The sequence below is a fragment of the Manis javanica genome, chromosome 1 (assembly GCF_040802235.1).
Source record: "Manis javanica isolate MJ-LG chromosome 1, MJ_LKY, whole genome shotgun sequence".
In the NCBI taxonomy this organism is placed as follows: Eukaryota; Metazoa; Chordata; class Mammalia; order Pholidota; family Manidae; genus Manis; species Manis javanica.
This window is the reverse complement of record NC_133156.1, coordinates 100,776,838-100,793,223: the sequence shown is the minus strand read 5'-3', so window position 1 is coordinate 100,793,223 and position 16,386 is coordinate 100,776,838. Positions and strand designations below refer to the sequence as shown.

The 16,386-nt window shown below is 33.0% G+C and overlaps 1 protein-coding gene across 2 annotated transcripts in view; it reads right to left on the bottom strand.

Annotated features, from left to right (window-relative positions):
- ADAMTS6 (ADAM metallopeptidase with thrombospondin type 1 motif 6) overlaps positions 1 to 16,386 on the bottom strand; it is a 324,257-nt gene that overhangs the window by 73,751 nt on the left and 234,120 nt on the right. For both annotated transcript variants that reach the window (XM_073235705.1, XM_073235710.1), the window contains exons 15-16: positions 6,941 to 7,043; positions 476 to 609 (exon numbers count right to left, since the gene is read on the bottom strand). In XM_073235705.1, the coding sequence (XP_073091806.1) occupies positions 476 to 609; positions 6,941 to 7,043 (237 nt within the window). The remainder of the gene's footprint in view (positions 1 to 475; positions 610 to 6,940; positions 7,044 to 16,386) is intronic.

Genomic DNA, 16,386 nt, shown 5'->3' with positions numbered 1-16,386 from the left:
ATTGTAAAGACTAACTTTGTAATGAAAACCATTGTAAATGCTTCAAAAGGAGACAAAGTAGGAGTATAACTGTCTCACACTTTGAGGAAAAATTATGCTATGAAATAAATAATCTTCCAATGAAAACATATGATAGCCACATGAATAAGAGCTAAATCCTCATTCCGTCTCTATCATCTTGTTTGTAAACAGAAGAGAAATGGAAATCAGAGTCCAAAATATTTTCCTCATTCTAACAATCATTATAGACATAACTAGAACCCCAGAATAAATCACATTTGCATACTGTGACTATGAACTGGTCATTCTACCTTTAACTATATGTAATCGCCCTTATTGGAAATGGAATTTCTTTAAAATGTAGCTCTCTTTATTAAAACTGAGCACAGCATTAATTAGGAGCTACTACCTGAGAAAAAAGGCAAAAGTGTCCAAAAACTCAACAGAAAGGAGTGAAATTCATAATCTGAGCAACCTTGCATTCTCCATTGATACAGATGTCCAGTGAATCCGCATTGCACTGAGTTCCATCAATCACTGCAGGAGCACGTTCAGTGTAGAAATTGAAACCTTCAGCCAGGCAATTTAATGCACAAAGTTTTACCCCACCTGGACAAATACAGTAGAAGAGAAATAAATGGAGTGGTTCTCCTAAGGAACAGTGATTCAATATTACCCACAGCAAATTTACAATTCATATAGACATCATTCCTTGACTGTATACCTAGATGGGGTTTCTTTCCTCCTTTGCTAAATTTCATTTTTATATTCACTGTTTGTGCAACTTTACAGAGGACCTGTGGAGCAGTTTTGAGGTTTTAAATTTTCTGGTATTTCTAATACACATTTATAATTTAATTTAGATCAAATAGAACACAGTGACGGTACTGAAATATTGAAAAAAAAATGGATGAAATAACTATTTAAAAAAACTCAGGACATAAAATTTAAGGAGGCTTAAAACAATAACTTTGTATAACAAATAAGAATTTCTGCAGCATTGTCACCTGTTCCTGACGCTGATACAAAAACTCTGCTCCTTCAAGCAGGCATATGGTAGTTGTAAAATAAAACTAAATGTGTACTTGCTTTAAACATACCATATTCCATGAATCTAGCTTTAGCATAGAAATAAATTCTAATTAGATTAGCAAAGATAAAATTAACTATAGCATTAAGTTAGAATATTCTTAATGAGATTAATAAATCAAAGATAAATATTACACATAAAATTGAATAATTAAAATAGTATCTAACTTCATTTTTGTGAATAAATACATGTAATAACTTAAGCATTTTCATTTTCTTAAAATTTGTACTAAGATTGATGGGAAAAACAGACACAAATAGTAGCAATTTAAAGTAACAACCTGAGTACATATCATAACCTTGTAGTGTAGTGGAAATTGAGCAATAAATAGGGATTTATTTTATTTAAAACAGTACAAGAAAAAGCTATGTATAAATACATAATTATTGATTGAAATCTGACTTAAAAATATTTTCTGTTAAACCTTCATTTCATGAAGTTTAAGACACTTTGGTCTTTTTCTAATTATGCTGATAAAATTTCTCTTCAAAATAAAAAAGACTACAGTTGACCCTTGAAATGCACTGGCGCACTTATACATAGTTTTTTTTAAATGGATACAGTACAGTACTGTAAGTGTATTTTCTCTTCCTTATGATTTCCTTAATATTTTCTTCTTTCAGCTTACTTCATTGTAAAAATACAGTACATAATACAAATAACAAAATATGTGTTAATCAACTGTATATGTCATCAGTAAGGATTCCGGTCAACAGTAGGCTATTAGTAGTTGACTTTGGAGAAGTCAAAGTTATACATAGATTTTAGACTGCATGGAGGGCCAACTGCGCTAACCCTTTCATTGTTCAAGGGTCAACTGTTCTTCAGATAAAGAAAATGAAGCAACAAGATGAAATGACATGCCTAGCTCTCGGTGAAGGTAGAAACCAGGTTTCTGTGGTGAAGGTATGCGGAATAAAAGAGAGAAGCCAGCTGAGTAGTGGAGACAGTGATAAATTAGAGAGAGAACATTCCATTAAAGGAGATCACTGTTACAGTTTATTATTTTATACCAGAAGATGGCCTAATATTGTCAGATGCTCTATTTTGTCAAGAGAAAATAAAAATCGGGACTTTTAAAATATAAATTCTTCTTGGCAACTCATTCAAAATTTCCAAAAATACAGTGGATGCTTAAACATGTATGTAAGTAAACACTGGTTTCTGAACTCCAGTTTACAACCTCTGGCCTATGTTCATGTTTTCTTCTATTTTCAATGTCTAGAGGGTATAGAACTTATATATGACTTATAATATTATTAGGCTTAGGTTAATGATACTTTGCTATACTGAACACAGCAATAAAAAATAATAAATAAAATAATTTCTTCCTGAATTGATAATCAAGGTATTTATATTTATTTTTGTAAGATTCTCATGAATAAAACTGCTCTAAATTTTCTTGGATCCTACTGAGATTTTTTTCATTACTACCTAAGGCAGTTCTTTTTTCATTTGTCATGCTTTGGAATTTAGTAGATTTTTATGTTTCAGGCTTTAAAAAGAGAATATGAGTCTTTTGTTTCCTCAATTTTAACATTGTATTAATTATGTAAGGTGGAATTTGATAGGCAGGACATATAAATGCTGTGGTTATATTCTTTAGCCCACTATACTATGTAATGATAATAATAAATTTCTTCTTTTTTTACTGCTGAGCATGTGTTCGGCTTCCTCTGCTACAATTAGTTTTCAGAAGATGTATTGCTATTATTCCAAGAAGGGATGTAAGATAATTCTTTAAATGGAAAATCATATTACCAATTACTTTCAGTTAAAACTTGCTATGAATTTAGGGTTAATTCACTATGCACATAATTATGTAGATGCTAACTATTAAATCTGTGAATTATTTCAGATGCTTCTCTTCCTACAGTAAGATAAAATCATCCAAATGTATATGTACCTAAGAAAAATGATTCAAAGTACACAAAGCAAAAACCTATAAAAAACAAAAAAGCAAAACTGTATAATAATTGGAGATTTTAACACACTAGTCTCAGTATAGATAAAAACTAGAGCCAGAGAAAAGCAGAAAGAATATAAAAGATTTGGACAACACTATCAGCCAGCTTGCCCTCATGACATCTACAGAACACTGTATTCAACAACTGCAGAAAACACATCCTTTTCAAGCATACACAGAACATTCACTAACATGGACAATAATCTGTATAATGAAACAAATTTCAACTACTTAAAAAAATTAAATAATTCAGAGTATTCTTTGATCATAATAGAATTAAATTATAGATCAATGACAAAAAAATTTAGAAAATATAAAATATTTGGAAATAAAAATAACAGTTCTAAATAGCCATGGGTCAAAGAAGAAATCACAATGTAAGTCATAAAATATTTTGAACTGAAGGACATAAAACATAAAATTTTGGGAATATAGAAGAGCAAAATAAACCCAAAACAAGAAAGAAAATAATAGATATAAGACCAAAAATTAATGGAAGAGAGAAAAGACCGTAATAGAGAAAAGTACTAAAGCCAAATATCAGTCTTTGAGATAATTAGTAAAATTGATAAAATCTCAAGCAAGACTAATCAAAAAAAAAAAAAAGAGAAAGAACATATCATCAACATCGCAAAAGGCCATACATCACTACAGATATTAGTGGATATTAATATCCTACAGATATTAAACAGGATAATAAGAGAATATATTCTTTCAATAAATTGGACATGTATGTAATAAATTTCTTGAAGATGTATTCAAAAACTGACATAAGAATAAAAATTTTGAATATCCTTTATCCATTAAAGGAGTTGAAAAATTTGTAATAATTTTTTTTTTACACACACACAAAAATACCAAGCCTAGGTAATTTTATTAGAGAAATCTATTCTAAGGAAGGAATAATACCAATCCTACAAACTCTTTCAAAATAAAAAGGATTTTATATCTGGAAGACAGAGTAACCCTGATACCAAAACCTGTCAAAGACATGACAAGAAAAAAATTTGCAAATCAGTCTTCCTTATGAGCATAGATGCAACAGCCTTAATACAATATTAACAATTTATTTTAATATTAGCAATTTTCATAAAAATTACTAATTACATCTAAAAATAAATCATCATCACATGGAGATTAAAGTGGGAATAAAAGTTGGTTTGACATCATAAAATCTTTCAACTAATTCATCATATAAACAGAATCAATACATGCACAAATTTTACTGAAAAGCCAAGTCAGTGCATTAAGGCAAAAAATGAAATAAAGGGCATAAAGACTGAAATAGATAGTTTCTATTTCCAGATAAAATTACTATTTACCAAGAAAATCCTAAACAATCTAAAAAATAATTATTGGAACAAATAAGGCAATTTAGAAATATCACAGAACACAAAGTTAACATACAATAATTAATTTTATTATTATATAATAGAGCAGTTAAAAATGAAAAAATTTTTAACTTTTATTTACAAGAGTGTCAAAAAATACAAATTACCCAGAAATAGATTTAACAAAAGATGCATAAGACTTTACACCTAAAACCCCTAAATATAGTTGAAAGAAATTAAAACATAGAGATATATACTATGCTCGTAAGTTGGAAAACTCAACATTGTTAATTTATCAGTTCTCTCTCAATTGATCTGTAGAGTCAATACAATGACAATTATAAGCCTAGTATGTTTTCCTGCAGAAATTAACAATTGTTCTAAAATTTATTTGGAAATGAAAAGAACCTAGAGTACTCAAAGAACTCTTGAAAAAAAGATCAAGATTGGAGGAACTTATGCTACCTGTGTCCAGGACTAGACAGAATATTAAGTCAGTATTATTCTAGCATAGAGTTGACAAATAGATCAATGAAACAAAATAAAGTCCGTATCTCTGTCTCCATACAAATGCACACCATCCCCTAAGATGACTTTTAGATTGTAGATCTAATATAAAGACCCAAAGCCATGTGACTTTCAGAAGGAAACATTTTCTTGAGGTAGGCAAAGATTTCTGAGTGAAGACACAGAACACAATAACTATTAAAGAGGAAAATTAAAAAAATTAGAATTCATCAAAATCAAAATCTTACATTCATCCAAAACAACATTTAAAAAGTAACAGGAAAGTCACACACTGTGAGAAAAAACTCATAATACTTATCTGATAAATGATCACCACCAGATAATAAAAAGATAACCAATTACAAGACAGGCAAAGGATTTGAACAGATGCTTAACAAAAGAAGATATACAAATGGTCCATAATTAAACAAATATGTGTCCAACATAATCAATTATCAGAAAATGCAAATTAAAAATGCACTGAGAAACCATTATACACCCACCAGAAGAAGATTGAAAACACCAAATGTTGGCAAGGATGAAGAACAAAGAGAACTCTCACACATTGTTGGTCAGGAGTGTGATGTGGTACTTTGGAAAAACATCTGGTAGCTTCTTTTAAAACTAAACTCACACCTACCCTATTGCTTAGTAATTCTACCCCTAAGTATTTACCCAAGAGAAATGAAAACATATGCCCACAAAAAGACTTGTTCATAGCAGCTTATTTATAATGCTGAAAAGCAGAAACAACCCAGGAGTCCATCAAGAGCAGAAGAGAAAAACAAATTGGTTATTACAAATGGAATATTGCTCAGCAATAAAAACGAATGGACTATTTATACATGCAGTAATGTGCATGGATCTCAAAAACATTAGGCTTTAAAGAAGCCTTGCAAAGAAGAGTAACAACATGATTTCATTTATATGAAGTTCTGCAACAGGCAAAACTAATCTATGGTAAGAAAAAAAATCAGAGCAGTGGTTGCCTGTTAGAAGTAAGTAGAGGCAGCTATTGCCTGGGAAGGACTATGGGGTCTATGAGAATGTTGAAGTAATGGTAATGTTCTATATCTCAGTAGGGTTTTATAGGTGTATACATCTGTCAAAACTCAGGGCCAGTACAGTTAAGACTTCTGCATTTCATTTTATATAATCTTACCTCAAAAGAAAAAAGTAAATAAATACTAAACTGTAGTTAATTTAATACATGCTTAAGTACTCAGAGGAAATTATATAAATGATTACAATTTAATTTGAAATACATCCGAAAAATAGGATGGATTAATGAATGGATACAAAGATGACTAGACATGTAGTAAAAGAAAGTAAATTAAAACATTAATAACAGAATTTTGGTTGTAGGTATACAGTTGTTACTGTAAAATTCTTTTAATATTGTGCTTTGTTGGAAAATTTTCAAGATTTAGAAAAACATTAGAAGTTTTGTAATAGTACAAATTTTCCAAGAGAAAATTTTAACAAAATTTGGTTTGTATCTTGGGAGTATAAGAAAACTTCTTGTGCTTACTGGACAATTAGTGTTTGATGTATACCCAAATTTAAAAGCAAAAATGTTCCCACAAACTAAAAAAGAATAATAATAACCTATGCAAAGATCCTTGGCCTGTGACAAAAAAGAACACAGATTATCCTGGTCAATTAATTTTGAGTTGATATATACTGTTATAATTTGTTTTTAGGCAGATAATTCCAAATTTTCAATGATTATAAATGATTATAATGTAATGTTCATATACTCCAAGAAAGTCTCAAAAACTCAAAAATATGATTGGAATTATACCCTTTCTAGGACTTTTGTATTTGTTAAAATAAAATTTATGATCATTTGCACTACTATATAAAATATTACAGGGGAACTAAAACATCAGACCTTTACAGTACAGTAAGTACTGTGCTGCTTTGATTTGCAAACACTTGTTTTTACTGGTATGTGTATGAATGTGTGTGTGTTTGTATTTATATATTCTTTTGTATTTGCAAAGCTCTTAAGTGTGATGAATGCTCTGCCAGGTTATACATTACCTCCAGTATAGGGTTTCCAGTTATAATATTTTCCACGGAAAGGCATATTGTCAAAGTCTGCACACTGTTTCTCTCGAAAATCTTGGGCCCCCAAAGGACATGGCTAAAATAAAATAAAATCATAAATGGTACGATTGTTGAAAAATACCAAAACCAAGGGACAATGTCCCTGAAATTACAATTGCCTGAACTCCATCACATCAGCTCACTGCTTTTCTCTCTGGCTAAAATTCTGGCATTTGCCTCACTGTTTTACAACTAGTACTGAGACTGAAGTGTCTAAATTGTAATCTTAGCCACAGACGATATAATGGAAGAAATTTGAACAAAGTTGTGTTAGCTTCCACATAATTTTATGCTCAGATGCATGTCAGAGTCAAGTTTGCAATCAGTCCATCAAGTATCGCCTTACAAGCACACATGAAAACTAGATGAAGAAAACTAAAACACAAAATCCTTTTGGTAACAGTATTTGAGGTCCAGTGGCCACAGTTACCCCCTGTTCTTTATTTTACGGAATCAAGAGGGAGGTTTGTAACACGACCTTCAGCACTGTGAACTGTGGTTTGGATCCCTACTACTACAGCTGTTTACTGTCAAGCCCTGATAAAAAACATAGTCTAAGATGTGGAATGAACTGGACAAAATGCTAGGCCTCAGGTCTAAACACCTTCAAATTCCAGGAATTTGGATAATTAGATTTACATTTAATCTATTAACAATACAGAAAATAAAATACTAAATTGGTTCAAAAAATGTACATGTGTTAGGTAGGGGGGAGAGAAAGATATTGAGAGGGTGAAGATACCTGTTATTAAGAGTTTGGAATGCTTTTTCTACCTGAAGTTTTCAAAGAGTAAAAACTTGCCAATCTAGCCAGTTCTAGATTCCAAACACCACAGGGCTACCCTAAATTCAATCTTTACATTCACAATGAACTAAAAGTATAACATCCCACAATGTTTGAGCAATGTGACCTAATTTGATTTATCTTTTAGAATTCTGCAGCTGTATCACCTACGAAACAAAGTTACTGCTTTTGAAACACCCCTTAAATATGCAAGAACAAGTCATTACATTAAATTCTTAATTGCAAATAAATGAGGAGTATTTTTATAGACACTCCCAGAGATTATTTTGAGAACTTCTTACCACCCTCCCTTGGACCTCTGCATTTGCTTTATACAGTTTTCTAGGTCAGAATATTGCAAATGGTCCCTTGAAGCATGTACAAAAATAAAAGACCACAAAGTGCAAATATTGGCATGGTCCTCATTACTTCCTATATACTGTGGTTCAAATTTCTACTATGAAGTCCAAAGCCTCAGATTCTGAAAATAGTGGCAGCAGGTCCACATTCTGTTATGAGCCCTGCATTTTAAATGTTCTGCACATTAAAATAGGACACTGCAGTGACAAACCTAATGATTCTGCTTGTCAGACTGTCCTTCTTACTTGCTCTAAAAAAATGAAAAATAACTGCTTACAATAGGTTACATCAATCTTTATGTTCACAACGAACTAAAACTGTAACATCCCACAATGTTTGAGCAATGTGACCTAATTTTGCTGGAGAGAGATGCTTTCAGGGTCTTTTGTTTCATGGTGTGCTAATCTTTGGGTCAAAGGAATACTTCCCTTTTCTAGACATTTAAAGGGAATCCCACAGAACTAAAGTAGGTGGCTTTGCCATGGAGCAAGACTAGCTTTTAAGCAAATATCATCAATTTTTAAAAATACAAGTAATTTCAACTCTAGCTACAAATTTTCACATAATACCCATGTACATGTAAAGCACCAACCACCTAAAAGTTCATCTGAGCATGGCTAACAATTTAGTTGGAGAAGCAAGACACAACTGGAAAAACTACAGCACTATTACAGGCAATAAGTATATGTCATATGTGTCAGCAAAAACAGGCTACCTATAGGTGCTGTATTTAAGAGAAAAATCAACCTGTCATGAGATTAGCTAGGAAATATTTGTTCAATAAGAAAATCTTGTGTATAATAATACTCATTCTTTATTACATTATAAAGTATTAAAGGAATTGAGCTGGTTAGGAGAGAAAAAGGACTTCTGAGGTTGGGGGTAACTATTAAGAATGAAGCCAACTACATGGAACAGGAGGGAAAAGGTCATATGTTGGGAATAGTTGGAAAAAGGCCAACCTAGGTGAAAGAAAGAAACTGCATGGAAGCATAAGAGGAGATGACATTTCACTGAAAAGCAGTGGTACATAAAAAAGCCCCAAATTAACAAAGGCATCATGAGGACTATTCACTTAAGAACAAAACAGAAGTCCTATTCTTGACTATTTTGTAGTGATTCTCCTAAATAGAACAGAAATAAAAGGTCCAATAGAAGGATAGTACTGCTTAGTGAAGCACTTAGATAACATTTGACAAGATTTCTGATCTATCTTTTCCTATGATAACCACTCCTGGGGTCAGTATAATGAAAATATTAAACTTGACAACAGCTGCTTTTCATTTACGAAGCATTTAGTGAGTACCTACTCCATGGCAACTGTTCAGAGGTCTCTAAGTGTATTATTTATTTAATCTCTCTCAACATTCTTAAGAGGTACTTATCATTAAGAATCTCATTTTACAACATAGTAAACTGGGTACAGAAAGGTTGCTTAGTAATCGTTTCAGGATGCAAAGACCCCTCCCTCATGAGTGGAAGCCTCACCCTGGGCGCTCTAAATGCTAAATAATAGCAGAAAGTTTTAACTATGTTAACATGGACAAAAACCTAATAGGAGTAACTCAGGTTCTAGACCTAGCTCTTTCATTACCAGCTGCAAGTTTTTTATCTTCTCCAAACTAGGTTTTCTCATTCATAAAATGAGAGGGCTAAAAGTAAGAATTTTGGAGTAAGAGCTGGATTCAATTCTAACTTGGTCATTTATTAAATCATGGCCTTGAGCAATGTATGTGATTTCCCAAGCCTCATCTATTAACTGGGGATGATACTAGTATTCACCTTCTAGGTGAGGATTCATGTAAACTCTTTACTCTGTACCTGGCATATGGTAGCACTGAATAATTATTAGCAACTGTGCTGATCTTGGGTTTAGGCATCCTTAGACTCATTCTTCACCCTCTGCTGCTCTACCCTGTATTTCAGGAGAACAAAGTTGGCAAGCTCCACTCCCCAAGTTTCTGTGTCAGTGGACTTCTGGCTGAATTCAGGCAGTGGAAGACAGTAGTGGGAGAAGCCAGGGTTTTCTCTCATTTCTCTCTACCCCAGGCAGCTGCTTAAGCAGAAGCAGAATCTTTTTATTGTTCCAACTTCAGGCAACAGGAACACATGCCCCCACTCCCTAATCCCCCACCCCATCCAATAGCTTTACCTTCCACTGTGTGATTCTGGCCTCTGGACTCAGATAAAACTACCTCCTTCCTGGGTCTTCCTGGAAGAAGTGGTGGCTTTTTCCTGCTGATGCTCATCTATGAGTTTGTCAGTCTCCTCTGTGTAACCAATTCTTTTTGTATTAAATGCCCTCCATTAAAATTTTTAGAGTGGTTTATATTATTATGGTTGGATCTTTACTGGTAAAATAATCAATAATAATAGTAATAAATAATAGTAATAATGATGAAGTATTTGAGAGGCTAAATAGAGAGATGTTTCCATGTGTGGTTTTTTGCGGACAGTTTATTGGTTAAGGGCAGAGGTTGGCAAACTTTTCCTGTAAACGCCGCATCTTAGACTTTGCATGCCATACCATCTCTGTTGCACTACCAACTCAACAGTGTGAAAGAAGCCATAAACAATACATAAATGAATAGTCAGGGTTGTGTTCCTATAAAATTTTATTTACAAAAGAGATGGCAGACCAAATTTGGCTTAGGAGATGCAATTTGCCAACTCCTGATTTAGGGTGTTAATGTAACAGGTGCAATGTCTGTCAACATTTTGCAGAAGAACCAAACTAAATTATTAATTTTGGAGTCAACACAGAATCAGACATTTCTAAGAGTTGATGTTAGACTATAATCCAATTTGCAAGGATGCTTAAATTTCCACTACAATTACCCCCAAAGTGATCATATAATCTTTACAAACATCTATAGAAAGATCAAATACTTTTCAGACAGCTGCAGTTATTTTCAGGTTCTTTCTTACTTTAGCCCAAATCTGTCTTCTTACAAACCAGTGATCTTGCTCCTTTCTTCTGGATCCACACTGAGCAAACCTAATCTCTCCCTGAAAGATATCTAGACTTGATGGCTTTGCTATAGGCACATCATGACTCATCATTAGTCTTCTTAAAACCAGGCACCAAGAACTGGCCTTAGGTGTCTCTCTTTGATTCAGCAAATATATATAAAATGATTATTATGTGTCACTTAGGCTCTCGAGATAAAGCAGAAAACAAAACAGATTGGGTCCCTGTTTTCATGTAGTTCACTCTGGTTGAGATGAGAAAGAAGAAAAATAAAGTAGGAAAGAGGATTGATGGTGAAGTGAGAGGGAAGTTGTTTTAAATAGTATGGTCAGAGAAATTCTGAAAAAGTGGCACTTGAGCAGAGTTAAAAGAAACTGAGACAGTAACTTAAGCGCCTACTTGTGAAAGGAGCATTTCAGGGAAAAAGTGCAAAAAAGCTCTGAGGGCTCTGTAGATTCAGGGACTTGCTGACATGCCTTTTTGTTTCTAGAATATATGAGCTAGCGTTCTTTTCTTCTGATTTCAATATTTCCTTCAGGAATGCTCTGAATTTGTGTTGAGTAGAAATAAGCTCAGTAGGAGTTGTATAAGCTGATTCCAAAGGATGAGAGTGATCAAAGAAAAGAATAAGTTCTTAAGGAGAAATATAAAATATATTTTTGTTCTATTTAGGAATAGTGCAGAGTTTAAGGAGTAATGCTTTTTGAATTACCAGAAGGAACATAAATGCTGACACTGTGTAGAAACCCTGAGAGCAAACGGTAGCCATAAGCAACTCATTGTTAATGTAGAGCCTGACAAGTTTCCAGCCTCCTAGTGTTAACACTACCACGCACATCCTGTCCTTCCAAGAACAACCAGTAGGGCCCCACATAAATCCAGAGAGCAAAGCAGCAGGTTTCAGCCTCTTTTGATCTTAGTATTTTCATAGAAATAAAAAAATTAGTATCAGCCTCTTTAACACTTTATTTTTTCAGAGGCCTAAGCATATTCTATAAACTGTGCTATGCTTCCAATTATGCTGATAGTTTTAAACCACCTATTTTTGACTAAACTTAATACTTTTTATTAGTACATAAGTCTAAAAAAAAATTTTACTGGAGCATGAAAAATGTTATAGAAAAATTTCAGTTTCTGCTGATAAACTTTTCAGTGGCATTTCTATTACAGGGGTTCTAATTCTGGTTTTGTCCCAAAGAATGGGATGATCTTGGCAAGTGCCAGATCTTTTTGTGCTTTCTTCCTTTTACTCTTTCTTAATTCTCTTCACCTATTTTGCCCATCTCCCCACATCTCACCCCTCTGGCAACTACCAGTTTGTTCTCAGTACTTATATCTTTCTGCTTTTGTTTGTTCTGTTTGTTTGTTTGTGTTTTAATATTCCATATATAAGTGAAATATATGGGATTTGTCTTTCTCTGACTTTTTTCACTTAGCATAATACCCTGTAGGGCTATCCATATTGTCACAAACGGCAAGATTTCGTTAGTTTTTTATGGCTAAATAATGTTACATGATAGACATGTGTATATATGCCACATCTTTTTTATTCATTCATGTACACTTAGATATGCCTCTGTATCTTGGCTATTTTAGTGGTGTATAATCTTGGTAAATAATGCTGCAATGAACACAGAGGTACATGTTTTCTCTTCAAATTAATGTTTTCGTTCTCTTTGGATAACTTCCCAGAAATGGAATTGCTGGATGGTATGGTATTTCTGTTTGAAGTTTTTTGACATACCTCCACACTGTTCTCCACAGTGGCTACACCAACTTACATTGCAACAAGCAGTCCATGAGAGCTGCCTTTTCTCCATATACTCGTCAACACTTGTTATTTCTTGTCTTTTGGATAGTAGCTATTCTGACTGGTGTGAGAGGTGTATTTCATTGTGGTTTTGATTTGCATTTCTCTGATGACTAGTGATGTTGAGCATCTTTTCATGTATCTGTTGGCCATCTGCATATCTTCTTTGGGAAAATATTCAGGTCCTCTACCCATTTTTAAATTAGATTGTTTTTGTTTTCTTTTTTCTTATTTGATGTTTGTTGTTTGAGTTCTTCATGTATGTTATATTAAGCCCTTATCAAATGTATCATTTGCAAATATATTTGCTCACTTGTTAGGTTGTCTTTTTGTTTTGTTGATGGCTGCCTTCACTGTGCAAAAGCTTTTTGGTTTGACATAGTCTCAGTCATTTATTTTTTGCTTTTGTTGTCCTTGTCTGATGAGAGATCTTTAAAAAGACCAGTGTCCAAGAGTTTACTGCCTATAATTTCTTAAAGAGTTTTATGGTTTCAGGTCTTACATTTAGGTCTTTAATACATTTTCAGTTACTTTTTGTATATGGTATAAGGAAGTGGTCCAGTTTCATTCATTTTATTTAGCTGTCCAGTTTTCCAACACCATATTGAATACTCTTTTCTCCATTGTATACTCTTGCCTCCTTTGTTGTATTTTAATTGACTGTGTAAACATGGGTCTATTTCTGGCCTCTGTATTCTGTTCTATTTTTGTGCTGGTACCATACTGTTTGGATTATAATAGCTTGTAGTAGTTTAAAACCTGTGTGTGTAGTACCTCTAGCTTTTTTCTTTCTCAAGGCTACTTTGTCTATTCGTGGTTTTTTGCAGTTCCATACAAATTTTAGGATTTTTTGGTCAAGTTCTATGAAAAATGCTATTGTATTTTGAAAGGGATTGCATTGAATCTGTAGATTGCTTTGTGTAGTATTGTCATTTGGACATTAATTCTTCCAACCTATGAGCATGACTTATCTTTCTGTTTATTTGTGCTATCTCTCTTTCATCAGTGTCTTATAGTTTTTAGAATATAGATCTTTCACCTCCCTTGTTAAATTTATTCCTAGGTATTTTATTCTTTTTGATGCAACTTGAAATGAGATTATTTTCTTAATTTTTTTCTTTCTGCTAGTTTGTTATTAGTGTAAATATATGCAACAGATTTCTTTATATTGATTTTGTATCCTGTGACTTTACTGAAGTCATTTATTAGTTCTAATAGTTTTTTGGTGGAGTCTTTAGGGTTTTCTATGTATAGCAACATGTCATCTGTAAACAGTGACAATTTTATTTCTTCCTTACCCATTTGGATGCCTTTTATTTCTTTGTCTTGTTTGATTGCTGTGGCAAGAGCTTCCTGTACTATGTTGAATAAAAGTAGCAAGAGTGGGCATCCTTGTTCCTGATCTTAGAGGAAAAGCTCTCAGTTTTTCACCTTTGAATATGATCTTAGCTGTGGGGTTGTCATATGTGGCTTTTATTATGCTGAGGCACATTCCTTCTGTTCTCACTTTGTTGAGAGATTTTATCATGAATAAATGTTGAATTCTGTCAAATTTTTTCCTGCATCTCTTTAGATGACCCTATGATTTGTATCCTTCATTTTGTTAATAAACTGTAGCATGTTAATTGATTTCTGGATATTGAACCATCGTTGCATCTCAGCCTGGAATAAATGCTACTTGATCATGGAGAATGATTATTTTAATGTATTGTTGAATTTGGTTTCTTAATATTCTGTTGAGGATTTTTATGTCTTTTATCAGTGATACTTTTCTGTGATTTTCTTTTTTTGTAGTGTCTTTGTTTAGGTACTAGGGTGATGCTGGTCTCATAGAAGAATTTGGAAACTTTCCCTCCTCTTCTGTTTTTTGGAATAGTCTGAGCAGGAAAGGTATCAACTCTTCTTTAAATGTTTCATAGAATTCACCTATGAATCCAACTGGTCCTTGAATTTTGTTTCTTGGGGGTTTTTAAATTACTGATTCAATTTCATTACTTATAATCAGTCTGTTCACATTTTCTATTTCTTCCTGATTCAGTCTTTGAAAATTGAATATGTCTAGGAATTTGTTCATTTCTTCTAAGTTGTCCAATTTTTTGTACACAATTTTTCATAGTAGTCTCATAATCCTTTGTATTTCTGCTTTCTCTGCACTCCAAGGATTTTGGAATGTTGTAGTTTAATTTTTCATTTATCTCCAGGTATTTTCATTGATCCACTGGTGTTTAATACCAAGCTGTTTTGCCTTCACATGTCTGTGTTTTTTCTGGTTTTTCTCTTGTAATTTCTAATGTGTCACTCAAAGTCACTACTTCCTTAATGATTTTCTATCTGGATGATCTATCCATTGATGTAAGTGGATGTTAACATCACTTACTATTATTGTATTACTGTCAATTTCTCCCTTTATGTCTGTTAATATTTGCTTTATATATTTAGGTGCTCCTTGGGTGTGTAGATATTTACGATTTTTCTATTTTATTGCTGGATTGTACCCCCAATCATATAATGTCCTTCTTTTTCTCTTGTTACAATCTTTGTTTTAAAGTTATTTTCTCTGATATAAAGTATTGCTACCCCAACTTTTGTTTCATTTCCATTTGCACGGAATATCGTTTTCCATTCCCTCAACTTCTGTCTGTGTGTACCTTTAGGTCTAAAGTGAATTTCTTGTAGGAAACATATAGATGGTCTTGATCTTTTTAGCCCATTCAATCACCATATGTCTTTTGGGACTTTGGTGATTCCTAGAATTTCTTTGTGCCTTCTTTCTCTCATTCACAAAATACATACAAAATGCCATTACCTTTAAGATAATACATCCTGAAATGTCTTACAAATAAGGAAAATTCTGCAAATACTATATAATGTCTTATGGGCAATAAAGAGTGAGAAGCAGGCCAAAAATGAAAACTTTTTCTCCTTTCCATTTTCTCTCTTCCTAAAGAAGATGGGCAGGCTGGAAGACATTAGGATTCCTACAGCCTCAGGGTAAATTGTAAAATGAGCAAAATTACCATTTTGCTCTTCTATGGCCCTTATCTCTTTCCCATCTTCTGCTGTTTCTTCCTTTCTTGCTTTCATGCCAAAAAGCACTTTTGCTTCTTCATTAATATATTAGACCAACCTTCTGCAATCTCCAAACTTAATTGTCTTTTTCCTCTTCAATACAGCAACATACTCTTAGTTGCTTATACCTTGTTACTTGAAGGAACATAAGTGGAGTTCAGTTTCCAACCCCTGTTCTGCTTGACAAGTTATGCACTTGACATAGGACAGTAACGAAAGGATGTATTTCTGTTTGTTCACCATGAAGACATCTTTCTCTAAGTTACACAGAGATGCCACAATTCCTTGTTTCCACACCCTCTCTTACAAGATGCAAGCAAAATTCCTGATTTCCTAGTTATCAGGTAGAGATTATCTCATTAAATTTAGTGTTTAATGCATGTAGT